The sequence below is a fragment of the Anopheles maculipalpis genome, chromosome X, assembly GCF_943734695.1.
Source record: "Anopheles maculipalpis chromosome X, idAnoMacuDA_375_x, whole genome shotgun sequence".
Taxonomy (NCBI): Eukaryota; Metazoa; Arthropoda; class Insecta; order Diptera; family Culicidae; genus Anopheles; species Anopheles maculipalpis.
This window is the reverse complement of record NC_064870.1, coordinates 114,022-142,006: the sequence shown is the minus strand read 5'-3', so window position 1 is coordinate 142,006 and position 27,985 is coordinate 114,022. Positions and strand designations below refer to the sequence as shown.

The window sequence follows — 27,985 nt, the reverse complement described above, 5'->3', positions numbered from 1 at the left end:
CTCCTGGTGTTTGTGTTTGATGTGGGCTTTTACTTTCAGCGTCAGCAATGACATGTTGATCAAGTGGCTCACGATCATCTGTATCTCGTTCGCGACACTGCCGCCAGAGAGTAGCACTGTCAGCGCAGAGTGAGGTGAAACTGCGTTATGTTTAAAATCTAACCAGCATCAGCAGTCAGGAAAAGAAAAAGCTCAATACAAAAAAATTGAGGATGGGAAACTCAGGAAGCTTGAACGGATTGTTGGGATATGAGGAAGGTTACCATCATCATCCGGGCTATCACCATGATCACCAGCGGTACCACGAAGCGATGCGTTGTGAGCCTGTTAGCGGGATGTCCTCTTCCTGGATCGATTCCTACCAGCGCGATCATCATCGGAGAGGCGTACGACCACGGGACCATGAGCAACAGCAACAAATCAAAGTGCTGCCAGACATACCGGGGAAGGTTGCGAAGTTACGATCTACCAGCAATGGCAGTATTCTGCACGCTGGTGGTACGATCAGCAAGAACAATCAGACACTACAGCGCTCCAAGAGCATCTCTTCGCCAACGAACCAACAACATCAGCAACAGAAACAAAAGGCCTGCTTCAGCGAGTGCGAGGATCTTGAGATGAACTCACTGCATCCTTGTATGCTGATGCAGCGCTCACGTACACAGTTACATCTAATGCCACAAGAAGTATCTCGTGGTGGTAGTGGCAGCCGGCCACGTAACAGGCATTCGTACAACAACAAAGTCGACGAGGATGGAGGAGCTGGTGCACCAGACAAAGGTAGCCGGCAGGCAACGCACTTCATTGAGTCAAACGGTGCTGCCAATGTGCCTGAATCGCTCAACCACCGCAAGCGGTTTGGTTCTGAACCGGACCTGCGCCTGTCTCTGCTGCCACGCAACGGACAGCAATTAGAGCTGGTGGGGGGTCGGCCTCGCAATCCCAAGATGACTCAGTTGAAAATAATGAAAGGCAAGAACAAAAAAAAGGCTCCGGTTCCACCTATTATGGAGAGGGTAGGTAATCACAGCGTCATTAGGTGGACATGTCTATAGATGTTTTAATCATTTTTTAAATCATATTTTAGCTTGACTCCAACAAGGATGCCGAACGGCAACGCATCATCGCCTTCTCGCCTATGCGTAAACCGGGCTCGGACACAAATGCACCCACACCTACGTCATCCAGCGATGGTAACTTCAACGTAGGCACCACACGCAAACTGCGTCTGTTCAAGACTCGTGCCGAAACGAAGAAAACGCCCACGATCGCGAAGCTCCCGGAAGCGTCTGATGCTAAATTTCCCGGTAAGCATGGCCCATCGAACGGTCCCGGCGGTGGCTTTATGCGATCGGTCGTTCCATTACAACCGACCGGATCTGAACCGCACACCATTATTGGCCATTCACATCGGAATGATTCTGCTTTGCTGGACGATGAGAAGCTAGCGACTGCGCTAGATCAAGTTTCAGCCCGTCCAAATCCAACCTCGTTTTTTCGGCGCGAAAAAACATTCGATGCCGGGTTGCTCGGTTTGGAACGTCTGCACGAAATTGAACCACGTTCGACCATGAAATCTACCATGTCACCACCACTATCCCGTCGCAAATCAATCGTCAAAAGCTACCTCGCGCAGGACACTCCAAGCAAATCGACGACAACGATAGCTTCGAACCGGATGGATTTGAAGACGAGGCAACAGGTCGGTACACCGGCGGAGAGCTATCAGCGCAAGCTAGCGCTTGCCGAAGCACAACGCAAACAGTCATCGGCGGCCACAACTGCTATTACCGATTTCCAGAAAGAGCTGCAGCTAGCAGCGGGCAACACGGATACAAATAATAGCTCGTCGCCAACTCTTAACCGGACGGGAGCTGGACAGACGAAACCAGTACGTTCTGGTGGCGGGACTGAACATATAACTTCTCTGCTCCCTACAGTCAGTGGTGGGAAATCCAAGCCAGCGTTATCGAACGCGTTAGTAATTAACGTTGAACCTGCGAAAGAATTGGATCAAGGTGCAGTTCAGTCTAAACCAGACCAAAAGTTGGCTGCACGAGAATCTCCGCCACCATCAACCCCTCCACCACCACCGCCACCACCGAAGACGAGCTTCTACTTTGGCATGCGTGGTGATCGCCGGCCACCGTCAGACACACCACTACGATTTTCTGACAGGAAACATTTCTCACCTTCAGCCGCACCTTTCGCGTCTGAATCGCGTGTTGATGATAGTGGCAGTGAGCGGGATTGTGAAACTCGTCGGGGGTCACGCACGCGGCATGATATTGACGGTCAACCGGTGGAAGAAATCGGTCACACACGTATGGTGTTAATCGACCAATTTACTGCCAGTTTGCTGAGCATCAATCGATTCCGGTCGTACGATTCAGTCGCATCTTCTCAGGCAGACATTCGGACTGGTCCGGTAAGGTCGTGGGATGAATCAGACAGTCCTGGACATCAAGAGATAGCGTTGAAGTTACGACCAACCCTGCCCCGCAAACAGTTTGACATACCACGCTTCAGTCCGGCCGCTGCTTGGCGTTTGCTAATGACGGAGGATGAGTTTTGCCGTGGTGCACCGATCGATGTGCTGGGTAGAGCAGGAGAAGGTGGAAAGAAATCCTTCCTGCGCTGCTTCGATCAGGACGTACTGGATGTACCGGAGGATCGTATCCAGCGAGTGTACCGTGAACCGGTTCTAGGGCTGCAGGACAACAAGAGTGGTGATAGTGGGATTTCGGGTGACGCTGGTATATTGGCGGATATTGGACATGACGCTTTGCTAGCTTCGACTGGTAAGGAAGAACGCGCTGGAGATACAAGCCCGGAAAGTAGAACACAGCTGCACAAAGGTGGCGGAGCAAGTGGAACGGGAGCAAACGGAGGTTGGTCATCCAATGCACTGGTGCTGATGCCCTGGACACCGCAGCAAGACCTTGGCGATGACGAGGATGAGAACGAGGAGGAAGAGGATGAGCAAGAGGACCACGCAACAACAGGTAGTGCCAGCGAACATCGACGCCTTTTGCTCGACGGCAGTGTTGGAACGAATGACGATACGCGACCCAAATTTTCCAACAAAGGACATCTTTTTAGCCTATCGCTACCGAGAGAAAATCATCTGTCAATCTATAACGTGGAAGAAATGGATGAAAAGGTAAAAGGTAGCTTATAACTGAGGTAAAATCGTTTGATTCATTATAATTTGTTTGATGTCATATTCACAGGTAGAGAAATACGTCTTCAATAGTTTGCAAACATTTCGTAAATCTGTGTCCGGTCTGTTCAAAACCGACGACAGTAATGGTCAGTTGGATTCCAACGATAGAAATTGGTTTCTTGGGCGGTTCGACACGACGCTGAGTGATGGTACGGGGCCCGGGAGTGGTTCAGAGAAGCATTCCAAGCTGCTGCTTCCGGATGGACGAACGTGTGAAAATACGGACAGTGTTGGTGGCGCGACCGTGTCGATTGGAGTTACTGCCCAGAATAAGCATAACTCGATACGATATCTTGTCAGTGGGAAGCATATGATGTACTTGCCGAAGGAACCGACAGAACTACACGCGCACACGACAGACAAGAATAGCAAGCAGGATGAGAACAACAATCGCAAAAGCTATCAAAATCAGAACGGCAGTGCGCGGCACGATAAATCGACATTAACTTCATCGGAAGTGTCCACATTGTTGCATAGAAATTCGGCGCACCGTGCAATCAACGGTGGGACCGATAAGGAAAATCTGCAGGATCCGGTATCGGTCGCAGCAACCAGTACACACGCATCGAAAGGTGAATTGGAGAACTTCCCGGTAAAGCTATCAAACCGGCGCAACCATCGGTTTACGTTCCAGAGCACGATCCGCCAGATTGAGAAGCGTCGGGTGGCGGAAAAGTTGTCTAGGGAGGCAGAGATTAAGGAAGCGATGCGGCTGAGCGAGTTGGAAGCGATGAGACGCGTTGAGGAAGAGTTCCAGAAGAAGCGAGCGCGCGAGAAAGCTTCGATTAGGCATCAGTTGCGTCTGTTCTCGTTGGAGAACCATCCGGATCAGCACCATGCACCGAGTGAGGGTGATGTCGAGCAGGACTCAACGGTAAATTAGTTAATTACAATATATGCTGAAAAATTATTCCTACTTACCAATAGAGGAAGCTATCAATAATTACATTCGCGCTGTTGTTGGTACATATAGCGCTGTTTGTTAATCTTACAGATTTTTTTTATGAGTTATTCGCGCTATTGGTAATTGCTTTCACCGACAGGTGACACTGTTGTTTATTAAGATCATTCCGAACATTAGTTTCTACAAAGCAATAGACGGCGCTGTATTTAAAAATTAATTGTTTTACAAAGTAATAGAGAGCGCTATTAGTAATATCATATACCGGTGGCACTGTTTGTTTTTAAATAATTGTAAACATTTTTTTACAGCAGGGCGAAACGAAGCGATCTGACCCGGACGGAGATAGTTTGCCACATCAGAGTGCACTTGGTCGAAGCGGCATTTATCGTAAGAAAGAATTCAACGACAGCGGCAGTATGGAGCGGCAATATAAACGTCCCAACGGTACTGCTACAACTGTAACGAACAGCAACCATAACAATGCTTCAACTGCTGATGATGATATGTACCTGGGGAATGAAATGGAGATGGAACAGGTGACCAGAGGTGGAAGGCGCCGGTACGAGGACGAATACGACGATGATGATGGCGATGTTGAGAGCAGCAGCCTCGGTTACGTGGACACCCGTACGCCGTACATCTCGCGCATCATCCAGGCGAAGAGTAGCAAATCGTACGCCATGAAGAAGTAATATTGAGCTCTGACTACGTAGAACCGAGCAGTCCACCACCATCAAGAAGGTTGAAGACGATTAACAATTATGCTTTCTATACCGTTTTTACAGTTATTGATTCGCAATTGAAACCGCTAGCTTTACTTCCATAGTTCAGGTATGGAAAGGAAAGAAAAACAAAAATGCTATCCTTCTTAAATAGGCTCTTTTTCATCCGTCTTTTTGTCGTATACCTTGGCCAATATAATTTGGGGGTAAATTGTTTCGTAGCCAATATGTTTGTTTAAACCAACCTTATGACCAACCTTTAAAGTTTATTTACGAGCTTATTCGCTGGAAATTTTTATTTATCACCCAGTATAGATAGTTACAAAATTCCACTCGATGAGCGTTTCTATATGAGTGTGTGCGTGTGCAATGTACCTATGACGGGAAGTTAACAAAAGGAATGTTTAATTGAAGTTATTAAGAAAAAGAAAAAAAACAATGAAAATACAAACAACAAAACAACCGTAGATAGTAACGAATTTATGAATGTATATAAATTACCATAAACCGTGATTGTTCCATGCATGATAAGCTAAAGGATTGCTTTTGCAAGAGGAAAATAATTCCACTCTCACCTTAACTCCACCTCTCAACACCTATTTCTTCAAAAACTTCAATATCTTCGCTTCACGTTCGCTCGTCGATTGGGCTGGGGTGGATGAGGATTGTCTAAAGTTGCGGTTTGGTATGCGCTTTGATGAACTAGCCACAATCGTGTCATGTGTGTAACTCACCATCTTCTCGGTGTTACCAGCCGTAATCATGGTTTCCTGTGTGCTGCTCGTCCCTGCTGCTACGTACCGTTTCGTACGGGCAGCAAGCACTCCCGCACCGGTTGCATTCGACAGCCGTCCGAGCAGTTCAGGTTTCAGGCAAAATCCGACCGGATCAATCGTACTATCGTTAAACGTAGAAGCATCAAGGCTAAAGTGTAGCAATACTTGAGGAAAACAGTCAGCATCGATCAGGGAAATGTTTGGTTGTTGTAAAACTACCTTAGGTGGAGTTGTATCTAAAGGGAAATATCGAAAATGCGCATCGTCAGCTTATGATGGAAACAGCTAATTAATTCGAAAAATACTTACACAGATAGAATGATTGTTTTGAGTCGGCTAAATATCCGCGAACAAACTGCACCACATGTCCAACGGTTTCGTGCACCTGGAAAACTCCCTGTAGAACATGACGGTCGGGAAACTGTACTCTTATGACCGCTTGCCGACAACGGTCCATGTTGCTCAACAACTGCTGATTGCGTTCCAACTCGCGCAACTCCCCTGTCAATAATGGTGCATCTTCAAACGCTTTTACCCGGTCCTGTAGTTGTTTGTACAGTTGCATCAGTTCCGGTACCGTTAGTTCAAAAAACGAATCTGTCACCTCGGTTTGGTCCCGCACCGCGGTCGATGCGTGATAAAGGATTGCTTCTCGTTCGCCTAGTATCAGTATTTTTGCCTCAGAGCGGGGCACATCGACATGCTGCATACTTATTGTATCAAGCAAAGGTTCTTTTGTGTCCTTCGTCGACTCTTCCGTAGGAGGTACCGGTGGTGGTTGCGAATCTGTCGGTACAGGCTCCATCGGCGAAGCAATCATCACTGCTTCCGATACGCTCGAAGCAGCAGCAGGAATCGCTTCGCTTGAAGGCGCTGCAGCGGCTGGTTTAGCGGGTGCTTCCCGACGCACCGTTTGCGGCAATGGTGCCGAAACGTTGGCCTGTACCTTTGATTGTTCCGCTAGGCGTTTCAACAGGCGCAGTGCGGCACGACCTCGCGTTAGGCCGAGGCTTTTCAGTGTGGTTGTCGCTAGCTGCTCCCAGTATACCTCCCGTCGCATGTACACCAGCACGGGATGGGCTTCCGCGATCGCTCGCGCTGGGCAGAGCGCCACCAACACATCCAGTAACGTTTGTGACGGTTTAAACGTACCGTTGTCGCTACGAGTACCGTCCTCGAGCTGCAGCTGCACTATTACATCGTCTTCCGTGCGCGTTTGCTTCGCTTTGGCCATCACGAGCAGGGCGTTGTTCGGTATGCCGGAAAAGCGGTACATGATTGATAGATCGAGCACCTTGTTGTGGTGCACCAGGTCGTACAAATCCTGGGGAAAACTGTACTTACGGCAGACAGTCTCCAGTATCTAGAACGAAACAAAAGAGCCACTTGTTATTTGTGCAACTGAGGCGAGGGAAAAGGCGGGTAATCAACACCGGTCTAACCTCTAGAATGGTCATGTTCTGTTCCACCTTCACCGTATGACGACGCCCGTGTACGGTAAGCACGGTCACGGTACGGGTAGCCATCGTATGCTGGACAGTTAAACCTCGTTCACGATCACGAAACTACCGCGCGCAAACGCTGGCTCATATATTGTTCCGTAAAATCGAACGAACAAAAAAAAAATACAGGTACCTGATAGGAGAGACAGAATGACTTGCTTGGTTGTTTGAGGTGAATGTTGTCTCTAAGACTCAAAGCCTCTATAAATGAACGAAAAAATTTGCTTGGTTGGCTATAGTCAATATACGGACGACAAACGATGTTAACATTGCCATTTGACAGCTGTGATCAAGCAGTGGATCAGCGGTTATTAAGCTGTGTTATGCTCTGAGGCATAACATAAGGTCATCCTTCCACACATCGAACTCTACGTAGCCGAACTCTATTTTACACAACTGGTGGAAAACTGAGCAAACGAACATGAAAATCCATCGAGCTTTTTATATAGAGCGTCAATAAATAAATTGTAGATTGCAAAATGTAACTAAAGATGAAAATAATCAGAGTTCGACACACGGCAAGTTCGGCACCCACTAAGGGAGCTCGATACGTGGAAACACAGCCATACAGACACAGTATTGAGGTAGCACTTCAGTTTAAGCGTGTTTTTGTTTCGAGAAAGGTGCCGCAACCTTCAGGCGCAGTACAAGCATTATTAGCTTTCGTTTGTTGAAGTAGTATTCTCCTGCTGGCTTCGTTAAACAAACAAACGATATTTCGGAAAGTTGTATTTAGAATATTTTGTAACACAGGTGTGATTTCTTAGCTGGCAATTTGCAACTATACCGTGCTGCTTGTCAATAGTTAGAAAGTCAGTGCTATTTGTGCAGCTGTTGAATTTTTAATAAATTTCGGCAGATTCTACCCGCTGTACCACAATTGAAACTCACCGGTTATAATCATGACCGATAACGTAAACAAACGCAACATCCCTATTAAACTCGGCGACTTCAGCGTGATCGACACAGAATTTTCAAGCATCCGTGAACGGTTCGACTCAGAGATGAAAAAGATGGAGGAAGAGATGGCGCGATTCCGCTCGGATCTTATGAATCGAGAAACGAATTTCTTCGAGACTACGTCCAGGTTGGTATAAAAAGTGTACTTTTTGCCAAGTGTATGCCACGTATATATGCGACACACACAAACACACGCTCACGCACACGCTCACGCACGCACGCACGTACGCATATATATATATATATATATATATATATATATATATATATATATATATATATATATATATATATATATATATATATATATATATATATATATATATATATATATATATATCTTCATACTGGTAATGAGTAATACAACCGTGTTCACCTTCCATCCTTCTTGGGGTACCCAAATTCACCGCCCATAGTTTCATTATGAATGTGGCGTTGCGTAAATTTGGGATGTAGGGTTCCACCGTGCTTTACCTAAAACACAAACAAGCCCACGCATACTTTTACTTCGTTCTCTAGCTTCGTATTTAAACTTCCTCTTGCCGCCCGGAGTTACTAAAAGCAGAGGAGGATATTAATAGAAGATGAGGTGTAGGTTAAAATAAATATGGATATGTTGCACGATCAAGTCGAGGCTTTGAGGCGACCTGTGTGAGAAGAATCTTCTTATTGAATCCAAAACTAGTAGTCCAAAAAAATAGTATTCAAAAAAGGATATTAATTCAATATTGATAGTAGCATATATGTGTGACCAAAACACGCCAACTGTTTTATTATTGATCCAGATAATAAAAAAAAACACACACACACACACACACACACACACACACACACACACATATATATATATATATATATATATATATATATATATATATATATATATATATATATATATATATATATATATATATATATATATATATATATATATATATATATATATATATATATATATATATATATATATATATATATATATATATATATATATATATATATATATATATATATATATATATATATGTAAAACATTATTGTAAACTCCACATCCTAAAAAACGTATAACGCAACCAATTTATTATTTATTTGAATTTATGAAAACAACCAAAACCTAATGTATCGTATTATTTTATTATACTTGCTTAATTTTAACTCTTTACCCTCCTCCTTTTTATCTATTTCTTTAACATGCAATGTTACCATTGACTATGGCCCACCATATACTCACCTACGAATAATATTTTCCTGCTATTGGTTCAAATCTTGTTTCTTTTTTTGTATTACCTCGATAAAATGTTACCGTATATAGTTTCTCTTCTAAGAAGGTTGCTACATCAACCAGGTATTTCAGATTTATACAAAATTCTAAGACGTGTCTACCCGTACCTTTTAAAGTAGGGGTAATTGATTTAATCTGCGTAATTAGTACCAATGATTATGTAGCACGTGCATATATTCTTTAAGTTTCTTTTTTTTCTTGCTGTATGTTGGTGAGGATGATTTCATATAGTAGACTTGTTTGTTGTTTTCTCTTTCTGGACTTTTAACGTATAGGTATCTTATTTCAATGCATTCTTTTTCATGAAGTTATAATTACAGTTTTTCTTGGTTGGCTTCAAACGATGCCATCATTTTAGTTAATGAATTTGTAAGATAATGTATATGTGTCGTAACTGTTTGTACATGTAATTTTATTCTATATCTATTATCCTTTAAATCGCAAACTAGCTCTTAAATTGAGTTTCGCTCATGTGGTGTTGATGATTTGTTTAAAATGAAGTAACACTTAATCTAGGATTTTTTTATGGCACATGTGCTAAGCGGTCACATATCACATCAAAAAATTAATAACATTTAGGATTTATTACTGATGATGTCACACCTTGCTGAGAAGTCAAACTTCCAAGCTCTCGTATTGACGTTAGTGAAAGACAGCCAGTTCTGTGCGTCGGTCTGCGTGAGACCTTGACGCCTTTCTAGTAATGGTTAATTTTACACGCTCGCATAATGAATATGAATCGGGAACGAAAATTAACCGAACAGATTATAGAGGATAGATACGTCCACATTTCAGCATGACTTCATATATATCGTCATTATTTTCAATTCTGAAAATGTACATCCAACAAACATTAATGGCGCAGTATCTTTACCGGTGTTGTGTAGTATCGCTAATATTTATTTATTATTAAGTATGACGGTACGTCGCCCCATTGACAAGTATCGCTGTTACTTGTATTACTAAGTGTGACGACACGTTGCTATATTGTCAAGTATCACTACTACTTGTTTAAATATTTAATCAATGCCAACTGTCAATCTTTTTGAATCAGTTATATTGAGTGACTAATGTGCTGCAATGATGAAACTTCCTTGATTATTTGATTTTTTGCACGGCTGTGCATAAGTGGGAGTTACTGGAGCGAAAGGCAGTCTGCGTGGGTTTTCCTTGTATGGTGTAAGCATGTTAGCATGTTATGGTGTAAGCATGTTGTTAGTTCTTCTGTTATGTTAGCTAACTGCTAATATAAATTCTGAACTATTCAGTTCCGTTTTCGAAAGATTGACTCATTGCATGCATGCTTCCTGATGCTGATATCGCAAAGAAAATGTTTTACCTTCTTATTTTCGTTTTAGCTCTACAACATCGAATGCTGCTACTTCTATGAAGCTACCACAATCCCAAAGCGGATCAGACATTTGTTCTCCCCTGATTCAGGTAAAAATTTAAATCTAGACAGTAGGAAGGAAGGAATATAATTAATAACGTGCTACTTTTTCCGTAGGACGATGGTGATGGTAAAGTGCTTAAGCTGCGTTTCGATGTAAGCCAGTATGCACCTGAAGAAATTGTCGTGAAAACAGTCGATAACAAACTCCTGGTACATGCAGAACATGTCGAAAAATCCGATACTAAATCTGTGTATCGGGAATACAATCGCGAATTTATGCTACCGAAAGGCTGTTTGCCGGAGAACATCAAATCGTCCCTTAGCAAGGATGGCGTGCTAACGGTGGATGCACCTATTCAACCCGACACCTTGCTCGGTGGTGAAGCGATGGTGCCGATCGCGCACAACTAATCGCTAAATGGCGATTTCATTGCAATATACGATCTACCGAAGCCCGAACCATTTCATTTGTTGCTGCTATCTTTGGAATATTTTGATTGACCTTGAATAACAGAGTACTTATGTATGTACAATTAACCTTGTGAAAGAGAAGAACAGTCAGGAAGTGACGTAGTAACAGACGAGGTGAAATAATTTTTTACGCTTGTGAAGCGTTTTTTACCATTTAATTCAATTACTTTGTTGTTCTATAAATCCTGTATTGAATAACTGTCTAACATCTGGCCCATATTGAGGAGGTTAATCGTAAATCGACTCGAAAGATAAGGGTATCTTACATATAGCAATGGATAAGATGCCAGAAATAGTGAGGAAAGGTACGAAATGGAATAATTGCAAGTATTTATGGCAGTAGTGCCGTAGTGTAGCGGGCAACGAATGACTACCCAGAACGCATTGTGCTTTTTCCCTTTCATTACGAACTTGAATGCTTTTTAAATAATCTTGCATAGGTTTTTTTTTGGAATTATTTCGTTTTGAAGCTTGCTATATTATATATCATTTAACGCACAAATAATTCGTTTAAATAAACTTTTACCATCCTATTAACACATCACAGTAGTTTTGCTTTTTCTAGTTCCTGTTAAATTTCTTCCCAGATTCGGTCGAAGTAAACGCCATATATATACATAAATCGAACATGATGTTGAGCTGAGCGTTACATACTGTGCCATTTGAATGGTTGGCGAATGCCTTAAAAACCCTTCTTGAGGAAATTTGTAAAACACCGAAGGTTAAAAATATAAAAATATAATAAAACCTCTATTCTCATATAGTGAGGAGGCCTTAATCTTACTTATTTATTTATATAAATAAGTGACCATATATTACCATGGATACAAGATAACCAAGCTAACTGCCAACTAGTCACCGATTACGCGACAATCCTATCACTCGACAAATTGCATTAGAACCGTCTTATTAGAATCTTCGGCGCATCTGCGGCGAGCAGATTCGGATGCAATTCACTACTTCACTAATTTTGTGTCTCCTCTTTGCTTCTTCGCCGGTTTGGTCAACAAGCCCAGAACCAGTCGAGCGGATTTCATACATTTTTTCAATCTCAGATTGTTACCAGGGATGGCTCCTTTTGACTCGCTCTGTATAAGAGAGTGCTGTTTTGCTTATGCTCATAAAACCTTATACATCAGTGACAACCCTATTTACAAAATTGCCTTAATAACCACTACTAAGGTTCTTTTCAATACAAATTTGCCTTAGTAGTGCCTTAGTTGGCGGATTTATATCGATTTTGTCAATAGGGAGAGTAACTATTTCTAAACTCTGATGCTCTTTCATCGTATGCGATGGTTCGTGTTGTATCGGAGCCGAATCCCGTTTATTCCGCGTTGCAGGAATATTCTCTTTTGTTCATATGCTTCGGAACGTTCGTTCGACACACATATCGGAAAAGGACGTCGGCATAGTCAGATTTTACAAAGGACATCACTCTTGTGAACAGTGTACAGTGCAAGAATACAGATAAATACAATTATTTTTCTGAAATATTTCAGTGTCAATTTAATCCTAAATTTTCGATGGCTTTATGCTTTTATTGAGCAATTGTGTACGATAGCGTTAGTGCAGTGACAGTGTATAGTTAACCAAGACCAATAAAACAATATCATGATGATATAACTCTAAAAAATATATATTTTTGCCATTTCTGGTTTCAAAGTGTGACTTTTTGCAGAACTATATATCGTAGATTAGTACGAGAAAGCTGTTCGGCTCAATGCAGCAATCAACCATTTTGAGGCGAAATGTATCGGAGATTCAGCTCGATTTATGATTTTAAACGTAGAGCGAACATTACAGTACTGTGTCCACATAACGCATCCCTTCAGAAATTGAGCATTACATAAATAAGCAGGGAGTTGAATTCCATTGCTTGTCTGGATTTTGCTATGGCGAAATATAGGAGAAAGAGGATATACTCACGAGGAGGAGGAGGAGGAGTGTTTTTAAGAGGGTGTTCGTTCTATTCCGTCACTGTCTATATGGTAGTTAACAATTTAAGGTTAACTGTTCTTCTTCTGTCACTTTAACTGCCACTATGCTTGCTCTTGTGTCTTTAGAACGATGAAACACACTTGCAATGTTTTTGTAGTCCGATAGAACGATTCAGAACACAAAACAAAAGATAATTTGATATCACTTACTGTTAGGCATTGTTTTTTTTCTGTGATCATTTATTCTATGGCGCATTGCCAGTTCTTGTACAGTGTATCGCTTCGGTTCACGATCTGCTGTTAATGTTAATTTATTATTGAGTATGACGGCACGTCGCCGTATTATCATCCGCTGTTAATGTGTTGTTTTAAATTTTGCTTGTCTTTATTTTTCTTGCGAAGTTGAGCATGATAGTGGTGGTGAAACATCAATGAATGTAGAATATGGTAGATGGGAAAACCTCATTTCTTTTTACACATGTCCTAGTACCTGTGCAAACAAAACGATAGCAGTTAACAGAAACGTATGATTTCGCATGGTATTCCTATAATGTGATTTAAAATTCGAGCATATTATATAAGGCAAGATTGAGTTACACGGCCTATCCATTCTTAAGCGAATAAAAAAATATAAAGGCAAGAGTGAGATTGACTACATGTTAGATTGTATATTGCGATTCTGAAGACGAACGAGGTTACGAATAATCTATAGGAAATTGCATCAAAATGTCTTGGCTACATATTTAACTTTTACTTTAAAGAAACTAAATATTTTATTTTATATTCTTGACTCAATGAACTTCTAAGGTCACGCCGGCCATCGAATGGCATCCGGTCCTGTCGAGTGAAGACCGGCGACGCTGTCGTCCCACCATCGGTTCGCCCCCTCTTCAATCTATCTTTTAAGTATAAATTAGGTGTAATTGGCCGTTCCGGTGGTATAGGCGACAGCGGCGCCGGTCTTTACACGACAGAACCGGTAGTCTAAGGTAGTCTGTTAAGCTGAGAATAGAAGGTCAAACATTCAAAGGTTTAGAAGGTTAAGAAGAAGGTTTAAAATCTGTAAGATAGCATGGTTGTCCACTGCAAACCCTTTAATCAAGTTACATTAAATTGCAATTTGGCTAAAAGTCGTTTTCAGGAGGAGCTGGATTACAAATCGTGTTCATAATGATAAATTTGCTTCGTGATTCTGTAATCGTGATTTTTTTAGTTTATTCCATCGGTTTGGCTGAGTCGCGGGCGGTAAGTAGATGAAATCAAATATATTGGAATATATGTAAAAATTCCACTGCTAATGATTACCTTGTTTGGATGAGGATGTCAAAGAGTGATCGCTTGCTGTAAAACTCAATTTTTATACAGGCATAAACTGTAGGTATAAAAAAAGTACAGTATATTATTGATAAATTACCAATGGTTCAATATTTAACAACGAACTCAATACACATCCCTTTAGCAGCTCCTCTCTCCAGCGAGCCGATGATGTGAGTGGATATTTTTTTTTGCATTTTTGGTTCAATTTAGCGCTGGCAAATAAATTCTGCGGGAAATGTTGGTGTATTGTTTTTAACTTTGTTAAACTTATTGTTCCAACCATAACTAATATTCAGACCCACTCATCCCATCTTAACAGGTAAATATCAGCAATATGTGGACATTACCGCAAGAGGGATTTCCTGTATTTTACCGCTACTTTCGTGACAAAATCTCCTGGTTAGAGGCGAATGCTGTCTGTCAGTTTCATCATGCAAATCTAGTCACAGGCAAGTCGTTACATGGAATGCAATTCGTTATTCGTAACATTAAAACATTCTTTGACACTTTGTGTATTAAAAAAAACTTTACTGCTATTGCATCACAAGGTCAAGTTTATTGATCATATATCTACTCAAAATATCTGCTGTTCTTAGTAAGTAAGGAATAGTACAGTTGATAAGAAATTTTCATCGCAAAAACTTTGTAAAATTTAATCCTACACTGGTTTAAGTATAGGAATTTTGCATTGGGATACAAAGAAGTCTGGAACCATTGAATTTTTCATTTTTCGCGTATCTCCTTCTTCTCTTCTTCTTGGCTTTACGACTTTCTAGGTCGTGCCGGTCATCTAGTGGCTTTAAAGATTTGCTAATAATCACGTAGTTGGATAGACAATCATCACTACGAGGTAACGGTTCGAATGGGATTTGAACCCCGGTCCTGTCGTGTGAAGACCGGCGCCGTTGTCTCATCTCTACCGGGCCGCCCTTATCACAGATTACGGTATATTGATGTTTATTAAAAAAATACAATATTGTTTTAATATTTTCTTGCAGTTGACAATGGAATGCAGTATGATTCGACGCGTGCCTTCCTTAAGGAGCTTGATGTCACTAATGCTGTGTGGATTGGTCTGAAGCGACCGGAAGACTCAAAACATTTTACTTGGACGTAAGTTACTATGAGATGCTAAATATCAGAGTTATCAGAAAATGCAGCGAAACTTATACATCTTTTTAATTCACCAGAAATAACGCACATGACAATACGGCATCAAAAATAAACAATTAGGCAATCTTGTTTTCTTTATTGACACAGAAGCTTTAAGACTCTGGATCCTTCAAGTGGTTACTGGGCAGAAACTATTCCAGCAATAGAACAACCATTGTGCGCCGCAGTAGATCCGATACGTGATTTCCGTTGGCATGCTCTTCGATGTGGTGGACCTGAAACAGCCTCATTTCTCTGTGAACTTCCTGGTAAGTTTACCATTTCTTTATTACCGACACATAAGTATTTTATTTTCACCCCTTCATAGTTTTAACCCGTAATAGACTCGTGCAGTTTTATCGTCGTTAGTTTTTTCTTTTTTTTATTATTTTTGTGAAGCATTCTTCCTTTTTTGGTTTGGAACATAAACTGTACTTCTTCTTCTTGGCTTAACTGTAATAATTTAGTGAACACCACTAAATACGTTTTAAAACGACGAAGTATATTTGCTTAGGTCCTGCTGCTTTTTAGCTTCTAATGGCGTCTGTCTTGACAGCCTCATTCTCCCTCCAGCTGTCAATTGGCAGTGTTGCCAGAAACCTATCTTATTACATGCTTTCTTTTTTTTTAACAATATTATGTACATTATTTACAAACTTAATTACGCTAACAAACCTAACGACTATACAAACTAAATATCTAATATATCTGTAGGTCGTACAACTCGTCCGCTCCTAGTTACGTATTGCCTATTTACACATGGCTCATCTGCTTCGAGACTGTTATTTTCATGCTCGTGTTCTTGTACTGATGCTTCTGAATCACTCGCCGTGTAATACAGTTCATGTTCATTTTCCGTATCTGTCAACGATTCAGAAGGCTGAGATTCTATAAGTCCATCCGCAAGATGGTAATTATTACTAGTACATGAATTAGCAGCACCAGTCTCTGAATCAGCTAAGTTATTAACGGGTCTGGCGTGTATTTTTTTAGTTTTTACTATGAACGTTCTATTCCTTCGGAAGTGATTTCCATAAACATCTTTAATGACATACGATCTACTATTCACTCGACGTATTACTTTCCCTTCATTCCATTCTTTTCCTGTTTTTTTAAATTAACTATATCTCCTATATTAAGGACTGGCAAAGGTTTCGATGACCGATTGTAAAATTTCTTTTGATACTGACGTCTAGATTTTATCTTTCTTCTAATATCCTTTTCATCGATAGAATTGCGCAATAATAAGGCGTTAGGTATTGGTAGACGCAACTTGAGTTGGCGACCAAAGAATAACTGTGCCGGGGAATTCATACTAGCAACTGGTGTGGTATTATATTCTAGTATATGATATTGGAATGCTTTTATATCTCCAGTTTCGTAGCAACGTTTAAGTATATTTTTAGCTATAGCTATACCTTTTTCAGCTAGCCCATTACTCTGAGGGTATCTGGGACTTGAAAACTTAACGTGTATGTTGGATGTTGAATGGCACATTATCACTTTGACAAAATATGCTATCTAAAACATATATTACACATCTGATTGAATTTTCATTTAATTGTCTCGAAATAACATACCCTGAATAAGAATCCATTAATACCATGTGATCCTTTCCAGCATATTCATATAAATCTATACCTACTCGTTCAAACGAATAACCAGGAGGTACATCCTGTAAGAGAGATTCTTTTTGCTGGTTCCTTGTGAACTTTTCACATACGCTACATTCTTTGACAACTTCAATTATATCGTAGGACATTCCAGGCCAAAAGAATTGAGACCTTGCTCGTGCAAGAGTTTTTTCTATACCCAAATGAGGGGGATGTAACCATTTGGATATGGTTTTTTGCATTAGTGTAGGGAATATTAAACGATGCTCTTGGAACAACAACCCATTTTCAAAATGTAATAAGTGACGATGCTTATAAAATGACTGTCCAAATGAGTCCAGTTGGTGATAAGATGGCCAGCCTCGTTTTACGTATTCTATTATACGACAGTATCTCTCATCAGCTCTTAATTTATCTACATAATAGTTATAATTATCTTGTGATAAGCACACTTTAGTAGATACAACGTGAATCATGCCCGATAGTTCTTTGCTAAATTCCTGATTAACAGAAAGTGCTGCACGCGAGAGACAGTCTGCTATAAGTAGTTCTTTTCCAGGTGTATACTTAATATACATTTTAGGATATTTTAATAGCTATAAGAACATTCTTTGCAGACGTGGCGTAACGTCATCAATATCACGCTTTATTAATGTTTCTAACGGCTTATGATCCGACTGAACCATAAATTCGCGGCCGTATAGAAAATTATGGAATCGCTCACACGCAAAGACAATGGCCAAAAGTTCCTTTTCAATTTGTGCCCATTTTTGCTCACTTTTGGATAGAGTACGAGATGCATATGCTACTGGCTTCCCGTCTTGCATTAATACACTTCCCATTCCATCTTTTGAGCTGTCCGTTTGAACCACAACAGGCCTATTAACATCAAATATTTCTAGCACAGGTGTTTTGGTAATGGAACCTAGGAGATCATTCATTTAACAGTTATGTTCATGAGTCCAAGACCATTCGACATCATTTCGTGAGAGTTGTCTTAATAACGCTGTTCTCTTGGACAAATTTGGGATAAACTTACCAATGTACTTTAGCAGACCAAGGAGACGGAGTACATCAGACTTATTTTTTGGTCTAGGCATATCAACAATGGCCTGAATATAAGATTGATCAGGTCTTATTTGGCCATGAGATAATATATGTCCCATAAATTTAATTTCATGTGATCGATACTGCGTTTTTAATGGATTGAATTTAATATTGTTTTGTCTGGCTCTTTCCAGGAAAACAGAAAGTGTTTTGTCATGTTCCTGAAAATCTTTTCCACTCACAGCTATATCATCAAAATACACTTCAACCCCTGGAATATCTCCAAAAACTTTAATCATGCGTTGCTGGAACATCTCAGGAGCACTGCATATCCCAAAAGGCACACGATTCCAACGGAAACGACCAAACGGTGTCATGAATGTAGTTAAGTCGGAACTTTTTTTATCTAATTCCAACTGCCAAAACCCATTTTTAAGGTCCAGTACTGTAAACACACGTTTCCCTACCATGCGGCTTAAAAGATCTTCTGATTTTGGTATAAGGAAATGTTCTCTTTTGATGGAGGCATTTAGAGGTTTCGGATCCAAACAAATGCGTAATGAGCCATTCGGTTTCTCAACAATTTCCATGTTATTGACCCAATCCGTTGGATAATTCACTGGACTAATGATGCCTTGAGCTTCCATCGTTTTAAGTTCTTGTTTTAAACGATCATGTAAACTGATTGGCATTCGCTTTTTGTAATTTAAAGAAGGAGTAGCGTTTTCTTTAAGCACGATGGTGCATGTTCCTGGAAGATTTCCTAATCCCTTAAATAAATCTGCATTGGACTGGATAAATGTTTCTCTCTCGCAATGGAAATGATTGCAAAGATGCCATACTATTCAAACGTTTCAGTAGTCCGAATGCAACACATGTTTTTAATCCCAGTATTGGCTGAAGAGTATCACCAACTAAAACAAAATTTGCTGAGTATGAAGTATTAGTATTTTCATCAACACAGGTTAAATGAATCTGACCATGAATATTTATGTTGTTGTTGTTATAGTCCACGATATACGAATGCTCGTTCGACAAAAGTAAGCGGTAAGCGGACAAAGATCAAAGCGGTTACCACACTCAACGGAATGCAATTTACATCAGCGCCAATATCAAGCTTAAATTCCATATGCCGGTCCTGAATCATATGCCTTAGTCCACGAATGATTAGATCCTTCCCTTGTAGCGTTAGAGTTTACTCTATAATTAGAATTATTATAAAACCTTTGTGAAACCCTAACATTCCTTATCACACCACTTTCTTCATCATGTACGTTACCTAATTCAGACCATGCAATCGAATGGACATTATCGTTTTTCTGCTTTAAACCATGTTGTATCCGTGTTGGCTCCTTCGATGCACCTGCATTATCGTTTTTTACCGCCTTGCAAAATCTCTTGAAGTGATCTCGTCGTCCGCAATTGTTGCAAGTTACATCCTTCGCCGGACAATATCGACGATGACTTCCGTTGTATGGTTGACCACAATTGAAGCAGCTAACTTTGTAAACATTACTCCGCTGGAAGGAAGCGACATCCTTACAATTGGTATCAATTTCTACACTGTTGATGGTATGTAGATCGTTCTTTTGAAACAACAGCTTATGTTGAGAGGCAGTTTCATGTGTTTTGCACATTTCCACAACATTTTTCAGCGGTTCGTCTTGGCATCCAACAGTTTCAGCTGCAGACTCTTGTCCTGAATGCCAATAATCAATCGATCACGAAGCATTCGATCCGCGTAAGATGCATGACACTTTCCACATTCAAATTCACAGAATGCCATTTGTGTACGGAGGGCTGTTTCAAATTCAGCAAATGGTTGGTTTTCTTTTTGCGTGATCAGATTGAATTTAAATGCTTCTACAGCGAGATTTTTCCGTGGAAGACAGTACTCATCAAAGGTACTGATGACGTCATCTAACGTTCTACTTTTCCTTATGGTGGTTTTCTCAGCTGATGTGTCGGTCTCTTGTACGCCGGTAGATGGAGTTTTTTGCGTTTTCATTGATTTTTGCGCTCCAAACATTGTGTTTGCATCTCCGTTGTTAGGAAAAATTGTGTTGTATATTTCCAATCCATGATCACCGATCAGCCACAGAAAGGTTGCGATTTTGTTGCATTCATCTTCATTTACTTTGTTCGTGGCGATCATAACGATGTGGAATTGCTGCTTCCATTTCGGCCATTCCTTAGCTAAATTCGAGCAGTCCAGCGCTCTTGGTAAACGATCGGCTGTTATTCCCGCCATTTTGTTTCCTGCTTTACTGCCACTCGCGATCCGGGGCTTTTACACTTTTTTTTTTGCTTAGGTCCTGCTGCTTTTTAGCTCCTGATGGCGTCTGTCTTGACAGCCTCATTTTCCCCCCAGCTGTCAATTGGCAGTGTTGCCAGAAACCTCTCTTATTACATTAACGACTTTCTAGGTCACGCCAGGCATCTAATGGCTTACTAGACTTGCTACTAATCACGAAGTTGGAGATAGGCTGTCTTCGTACACCGGAAGTCGGTCCGAATGAAATTTACACTCAGGTCATGCCGTGCGATTACCATTGTCGCATTACCACCGAGCCACCCCTCTACATAAATGTTAGAAAATTAATTGTTTATTTATTTATATTCCTAGTATCATGGCTTACCTCCGTATTGCCACTACCGCTTTTGATGACTACGAAGCTTTAAAAAAATACTGTAACAATTTTTCGAACCAGTTTTGCTCAATGACCTGGCTTTTAAGGGATGAACCTTCAAGTAGGCAACCATGTACCCGATTTTTTCAACTTTAAACTGCAATAACTTTTGATTCATTGCTTGTATTGGCCTGAAATTTTCAGAAGCCTCCCAACTTGTTATTTCCGATTTTTTGGTTTGTACATTGTAATTTTCAACAAACAGTAAGTTCTTTATTTTAATTTATTTAAAACTTTACCACTTAAGTTGGCAACCAGCATACCCGGGTATTCCATACATTTTGTTTAGACAATTATGTTTTTCTTCTTCTCCTTTTCGTGTTCTGCTTATTTTGGAGTCAAATTCATTCGATTTAAAATTTCAAATGGTTCTTTAGCTGTATCATAACATAAAATACAAAATGAATGAAGGAAAGAGATGATAGACATACAAAAACAACAAAAAGTCTAGACTGAATAAATAAATTATAAATAAAAATGTTACAAGAAAATAAAAACATAAATACAATGATTTTATGCTTATGCTGAATATAACGAAAATGAAGACAATGGTTGGTAATACAACGCCTTTTTTAATACTTGTTTGTTTTTTTTTTTATATTAGAATATGTATGATGTAAAAAATTGCATCACAGTTCTAAATTAACCTTCAGATTTGCAGAGATTTGCAAGAATTTAATTAGATATAAAATATTGTTTGCCTATGAAAACCGTTAAATGTATACGTCAAAACGTGTGTAAACTGGGTTGCCAACTCTACGGTTAATGCCATTTTTATTCGTTTTTCTAGTTCCAACGTGGGCAGTGGACTGCACCGCCCAACCAACAATTGACAGCTATCTTGTAGGCAAAAGGGGTGATGAGGGAAGATAAACAACAGAGAGAAAGGTAATGGTGTGTTGAACCACGCCGCTGACCTGTAGGGAGAAAGAGATAGCATCTGGAGAGAACGAGAGAGAATGAAAACAGCTGATCGGCCTTCAATAGGATTTCAAAACAAAACCAAACTGTTCTAATGTTAGGAAAACATTTAATTAAATGTGATAGTTTTAAGTGATAAATGCGTGCAATATTGAAAGTGCAGAGTGCGCGAGGAATGCTGAGCAAGCTGGGAGAGCCGATGAAGAACAAATCGGCCGGGAACGAGAAGCGGAAAGCCAACCCAGAACTAACAGACGACAACATTCATCAGACAACCGTTGTAGACGTTGCTGGTAAATGTTTCACGTTTGGTATACCTCGGAGCTGGAATGTGAAGTGAGCACGTATAGCGTTATAAATGCGCCAAAACAACATCTTCAAACTCTTAAAATAAACCGGTTTTAATAACCATCCACATACACTAGAACATTTATTAGTTGAAAGAATCTACCGGTCTACAATCCGAAAGAAAAGTGTATCTTGCCCGGGACTTCCTTCCGCCTGGGAAAGATGAATGGGACAAGGATAAGTTGTTTTGGATAGTACGGACCACAGCTACGAATCGCGAAACAGAACGGTACATTCGGAATGGACTGTCGAATCTGCTGAACAGATTGTTTGAGGCTGAACCAGGGACGGAAGTGGACTTGACACAGGCCCCTTTACATATGTTTGTAAATTGTTATGATAAGAGCAACGCCCATAAGGAAATGCACGTTTATGTGGATGGGCTTACGAACCTGGGCCCCCGAGGCCGCTCAGTTAGCTTAACGGTAAACCCGCCACTACGGACCAGGACAATCAAAGCTGAGAGAACTGGGTAAGAACCAGTGGCAGATGGTTGTATAGAACCAAAGGCCAGCGCTGATCAGTATAGTGGTTCCACGATGATGCCATGGAGTTGCAATGCCGATTGTCTTAACGCCCCCCAAACTCCTCGCAAAAGCTGACCTTGACGGGAGTTACTTAGTAAATATATATCAAGCGCATAAACTTTTCCTAATTCGTGCCCGACGGGTGAGAAAACATAAAGGATATATGGTTTGAACTCTTCATATTCATTCTTCACAACTCATCCCACACCTGCTGGCGACCAATGACGTCATCAGGCTATCTTGGAAGACCCGGGGAGAGAGTGCCTTTGAAGAAGACCTTTGCCCCTTTCAGTTAAATGCAACTTTATTAACACTTTCACACATTTCACGAGTGGGAAGGAGATCTGGAAACAGATCACTGATTCGACTCAACTCGCCTCCCTTCGCTGACGCTCATTCTGGTCAACATGAGATCCACGTGCGTCAGAAGCTTTTATGTATGTACATATTTTGCGATGTTTCTTGATAGATTTACACAGCAAACCACCATCCTCCTTTCCTGAAATATACAAATCCTTTAACAAAGTTAGACAACTAGAAACACAAATCAACATACGCGAGCCACTGCAAAATTTCTCCTGTTGATGTTGTTGTTGTTCTTGTTCTTGGTGAGAAGCTCCCTGCCTGCAAGTGGAACAAACAATCTTGTGATGAATGACCGTCCCGCATCATTTGCACTGCTGGTTGATATAACGAAAGAACAGCCTCACCAGAAGTACACCGAAGCCGCACGGAACCAGAAAAATGCAGCAGCACGCAATAGGTATGTGTTCAAATCCAGTTATATCTAGACTTTATTCACAGAGCCAGTCACCCATCTATTCAACGCAGCAGAATGAGACGATATACCGACGTAGCAAACTCCCGCAAAAAGTATGATGAAACAGAGAACGGAATACAACAACAATACTTCGGCAGGACAGAGAGGGCAAATAGAAGCACAACACATGTGCCATGTGTCAAGACCCGGAGCACGTTCAATTGTACGTGGAGCACGTTCAACATTTTTTGGACATCAACCAATTTTTTTTGGGACGCCATTTTGAAATGCCAAACCAATCGACCGTCAGGCACAAACATGAACCGACCTTCCCTCTAAATCCTGCGATCGAGGAGTAGGTGAATTTAACCGTGGTGAATTGCCGCATGGGCGTCACTTCAATACCATCACTGACGGTTCAGTATATGTCTGACAATGGGGCATTGCAGCTTTCACGAGATTGTGGAGAATCTGGAACGAAACACATCTCTTGCCAAGGCAAACAAGACCGAAATAATATCATCGAGCACTTGCAGTGCAACGAAGAAAATAATTTGGCATCGGTATTAGCCATCGATAACAGTGATCAAATTCTGCTAATGCTTGGCGTGGAAAGCATGACAACGGCCAGCTCAACAAGTCTTCCAGAACAACAGTCAAATTTGGAACACAAAATTTTTACAGTGGTGTCCAACATTGATCAGGAAAACAACAAGGATAACGTTAATCCGAAACAAATCGAGAACACAGTTAATGTGATCAATAAATTTAATTTGCAAGTTGTGATGCAGAATGACCAAGCTGCTCTACATAGTGTTGAACTAAGTGAACATAGTGTAGACAACGAGGAGAAGGTCCAAACCACATCTGGCTACATAAACAAAAAATTACCATTGTATGGAGAGAAAAATCGCTTCGCCACAAACAAATCCACCAGATCGAATTGGAGCGATAGTACCAATGAGGAGAAATAAGACGATGAAATGATGGTGGGTGATCCACAAATGCAGGGAGAAACGGAAACCCAACCAATTGATGTCATTCAGCAAGCGGTGAAACCAATGGCGGACGGAGAGTATCCAGATACACTACTAGTGGGATATGAAATGAAGACGATGAATAATGAGAGAGTTTCGTTTCCTCACAGAGATACCAGTGTGGTATGGACAGACGAAATAACTACGCCGGATTCGAGGCCTCGCCGTGGAACAAACTCAAACAGATATGAAGAGACAACTAGAAAAACAACAAAACCAATGCATGATATCTCTATGTATGGCTTAAAAAAGGTTATCAGTACAGCGATAACCGGTCCAAAAAAGGTATCGCCTTTAATGACTGTGACCAATATATCGCCAGTAATAACTACAAAGTCAAAAACCTCTAGGCGCGTACTGCCAACCACATCAAAAATTGAAGTAATTACCGGAGATCACTTCATACCGCCGATGTTACTGGTAAAAGCACGCTTCATATCTACTCGATCTCCTACAGAGTCGTCTGCATCCACGATGCTGCCTTATGTATCGTCTAGTTACATACCAGCGGAGTCTAGTATAAGAGATCGATTACTTACCTTAATAGGGGATCGTCGAATGAACGATCCTTCTTCGTCAGTAAAATCAACTTCAATTCAAAGTATTGTTGATGCTTGGCAAGGTAAAACAATGTCCGTACCAACTGTTACTCTTAGTACGAATGACCTTCGTCAGGAAGTTCAAGCTGCTTTAGAACGAAATCAATCACAACGCTTTGAGCCACTTAAAATTTTTATTACCGGCAAACGATAGGTACAGGCGAGTAAAAAAAACAGCTGAGCAGCTTTCCTCTAATTATGAAAAATTTTAACCCCCCCCCCTCGATTTTTCTTCCCCCCCCCCCTCCCCCACGGGTCGCTGCTGCAGAGTCCATTATTCATTTGATGCTGTTTGCAGTACCTAACCCAACTACAGCTGCTGCATTAAAAGATACTGTCGCAGACATATCTAAACGTCCCAACCCAAATCCTGTAGCGATCTCAATAGTTATAAAGGAGATGGATTACACTTCTGTAACACCCGACACTCAACAAGTAAAAGATATAAGTAAATCTAGTACTTTCTTGTCTACTGTTATTGTCAGTAAATCTACGATGATACCATATCCCGGATTAATTGTATTTTAGAATCCAGTCAATCCAACAACGATGCTAGGAGAGAAAAGCAAAATTTATCGTATCGTTTACTTGTTACGAACGCGACAATTAGAAATAAACGTAACAGAAAATAAACAGAAATGCAGCTGAAAGGGCCTTGAAAGCAAGGTAGGCGCAACGAATTCGTCTACATTGTAGAACAGTGTAACGGAACCTTGAAAACAACAATGCAATATAACATAGGGAAAGGAAAAAATCATACCGCGAAAGTGTCGCATCGACAAATCTGATTTATAACAATCTAGCACTTGACTCGCCGATCGGCATAAGTGCGCAAACATAAACAAGAGCAGGAACGATCAGATGAAGCTATACGGTCCAGCATAAGCGATGCGCGATCGCTCCAGCGGCTAATGTTTACATTGAAGCATAACGTCAACGCAGCGTAAGGCGATGAGCGACCGCATCAATATGGGCGAAAAGAAACGATGTAATCTTTAGGAAAGCGATATGCGCACACGTTGCTAATCGAAAGAATTCCCCGCAATTCTAAACATAGCGAAACGCGATATTTAAGCGTAGCGAAGCAAAGAAGGAAAATAAATCATGCCTTTTCACTTTGGTAACACCGATCAAGGGATCGAAATTAGTATATAAGAACGAAACTTGTTGAATAAAGCGAGACTTATTTCTGAAAACTCAATCCACAGAACTTGTAGATCTTTGGGAGATATTTTCAGGTTCGGGTAAGTTTCCCCTTTGCCTTCCCTCCGGATGTTGGTCCCGCACTCCAGTAGTGCCTCCTCACTCCGTCGGAAGAATTAGGAAAACATATCATTGGCTGTGCTTCGTCCGCGGTTAAAAACTTCTCCTGGCAAGACAAGGAAAAAAGGTTAACTCGCCTGACTTGGCAGAGCTGGTGTCGCCCAAACGGCCTGAGATCCGGGAAATCGTCGCTAGCCGAAATTTGGTGACACGGTTCGACACTTCTCCTGGCAAGTCCAGGAAAAAAGCATCAGGAAAGTCGGTGACGCCCGTCGTCCCAACGCGTTTTCAGCAGATACGCAGTTCCACTGGTAGGAACTGGCCTGGTCGACACAGGAATTAGCCTATCCGTCTGATCCAAGTAAATCCAGTAACGCCATGAAACTGCGCGAGAGTTTCGGATTCAGTCAGTCCTTCGCGTGATCGGTCCATCCAACGGCGGATGCTTTGCATCCGGTTTTGTTCCCGTCAGCAACAATGACCTGTCTTCAATGCCATTCATCCGATTAGAAATCGAAATTCTGGAGGAAGGCAAGTCTATAGTTAAAATCCCGTACATACACAATGAGGCGAAAATTGCTGATAAACATAAAAGTTTGCAAGACTCCAATGATTCTCATACGTTCCAACAAGATACAGAATACGAGGAGCAAGAGTACACAGAATTGCATAACAGTTTTTCTATCGTAGAAAATTATCAGCCCTACAAACCAAGCCGTCGCCGTGCCCTTACCAAACCAGAGGTACACAACAACAATGAAGCGTACATTAAAAAAATATGTAAAAATCTTGAGGTTACAATAACCTTGGGTTGTGAGCATCTTGGGTCACATACACATAAGATGACCACATACGATTTTGACACATACGATGACCGAAGAAAAGACAATGTGCGAGCTGTCAAAAGAAGAGAGAATAAAATAAAACCTGTGGAAAAGAACATCTCTTAACCTCCTTGCGAAAAATTTACCGAAATACTTGTGTTTACAAATACTAGGTAAATCATTGAGTTTTAACCAAGCATGGCCAGGATGAGGCAAAAAACAGGGAGGAAATGCTCCGTCAATCTAGTTTATAAAAACAGCCAACACATGTGGTGTTGACAATACGGCGAAAGCCGTCATACTAAAAAAATAATTGTTGTGTTCTCTGTATCAGAGTCCCTTAAACCAGGCTACTTCTTCTACAATGGCAATAGGAGATCATAGCAGCGAAAAGAAAAGATTAACCTGTTTATATTTCTAAGCATTTGTATAATGTAAGCACCATGCACATGATAGTAATGAGTAAATGTTAAGAATGATGTAGCTGTAGCTTCATTGCTATCGATTTGAAATGAACGGAAAGAAATCATCAACTTAACAACACTCAATTAATTGAAGCAAACGATGATAGAATGATAAACAGTAATTTAAGAAATTACGTCACCTAGAATCGGTTATTTAGCCGCTGTAGTATTAAGACAACATAAAAATAATAAAGTATTAACATAAAATCACGCAGAACGATCAGCTACGTCCAGCTTGCTTACTTGT

General features: G+C 40.9%; 4 protein-coding genes across 4 annotated transcripts; 3 read left to right on the top strand and 1 right to left on the bottom strand.

Annotated features, from left to right (window-relative positions):
• The first annotated feature begins 212 nt into the window (after window positions 1-212).
• On the top strand, window positions 213-4,822 carry LOC126567092 (uncharacterized). The gene is made up of 4 exons (XM_050223328.1): window positions 213-1,016; window positions 1,088-3,163; window positions 3,234-4,100; window positions 4,442-4,822. The coding sequence occupies exons 1-4, from the start codon at window positions 213-215 to the stop codon at window positions 4,820-4,822; spliced, it is 4,128 nt and encodes a 1,375-aa protein (XP_050079285.1).
• A 626-nt stretch (window positions 4,823-5,448) lies between these two features.
• LOC126557309 (tether containing UBX domain for GLUT4) lies at window positions 5,449-7,154 on the bottom strand. The gene is made up of 3 exons (XM_050213033.1): window positions 7,071-7,154; window positions 5,938-6,991; window positions 5,449-5,864 (listed from the first exon to the last, which is right to left on the bottom strand). The coding sequence occupies exons 1-3, from the start codon at window positions 7,152-7,154 to the stop codon at window positions 5,449-5,451; spliced, it is 1,554 nt and encodes a 517-aa protein (XP_050068990.1).
• An 827-nt stretch (window positions 7,155-7,981) lies between these two features.
• On the top strand, window positions 7,982-11,183 carry LOC126560810 (heat shock protein beta-1). Its single transcript, XM_050216764.1, has 3 exons — window positions 7,982-8,217; window positions 10,731-10,812; window positions 10,880-11,183. The coding sequence occupies exons 1-3, from the start codon at window positions 8,033-8,035 to the stop codon at window positions 11,174-11,176; spliced, it is 564 nt and encodes a 187-aa protein (XP_050072721.1). The 5' UTR covers window positions 7,982-8,032; the 3' UTR covers window positions 11,177-11,183.
• A 327-nt stretch (window positions 11,184-11,510) lies between these two features.
• LOC126557683 (uncharacterized) lies at window positions 11,511-27,230 on the top strand (the record flags this gene model as incomplete). Its single annotated transcript, XM_050213932.1, is given in 9 exon segments — window positions 11,511-11,531; window positions 14,308-14,421; window positions 14,813-14,942; window positions 15,492-15,606; window positions 15,754-15,914; window positions 21,786-21,810; window positions 23,943-25,105; window positions 25,564-25,671; window positions 26,961-27,230. Coding segments are annotated over 9 exon segments (2,107 nt in total), but the record flags the coding sequence as incomplete, so codon positions are not given.
• Window positions 27,231-27,985: the final 755 nt, after the last annotated feature.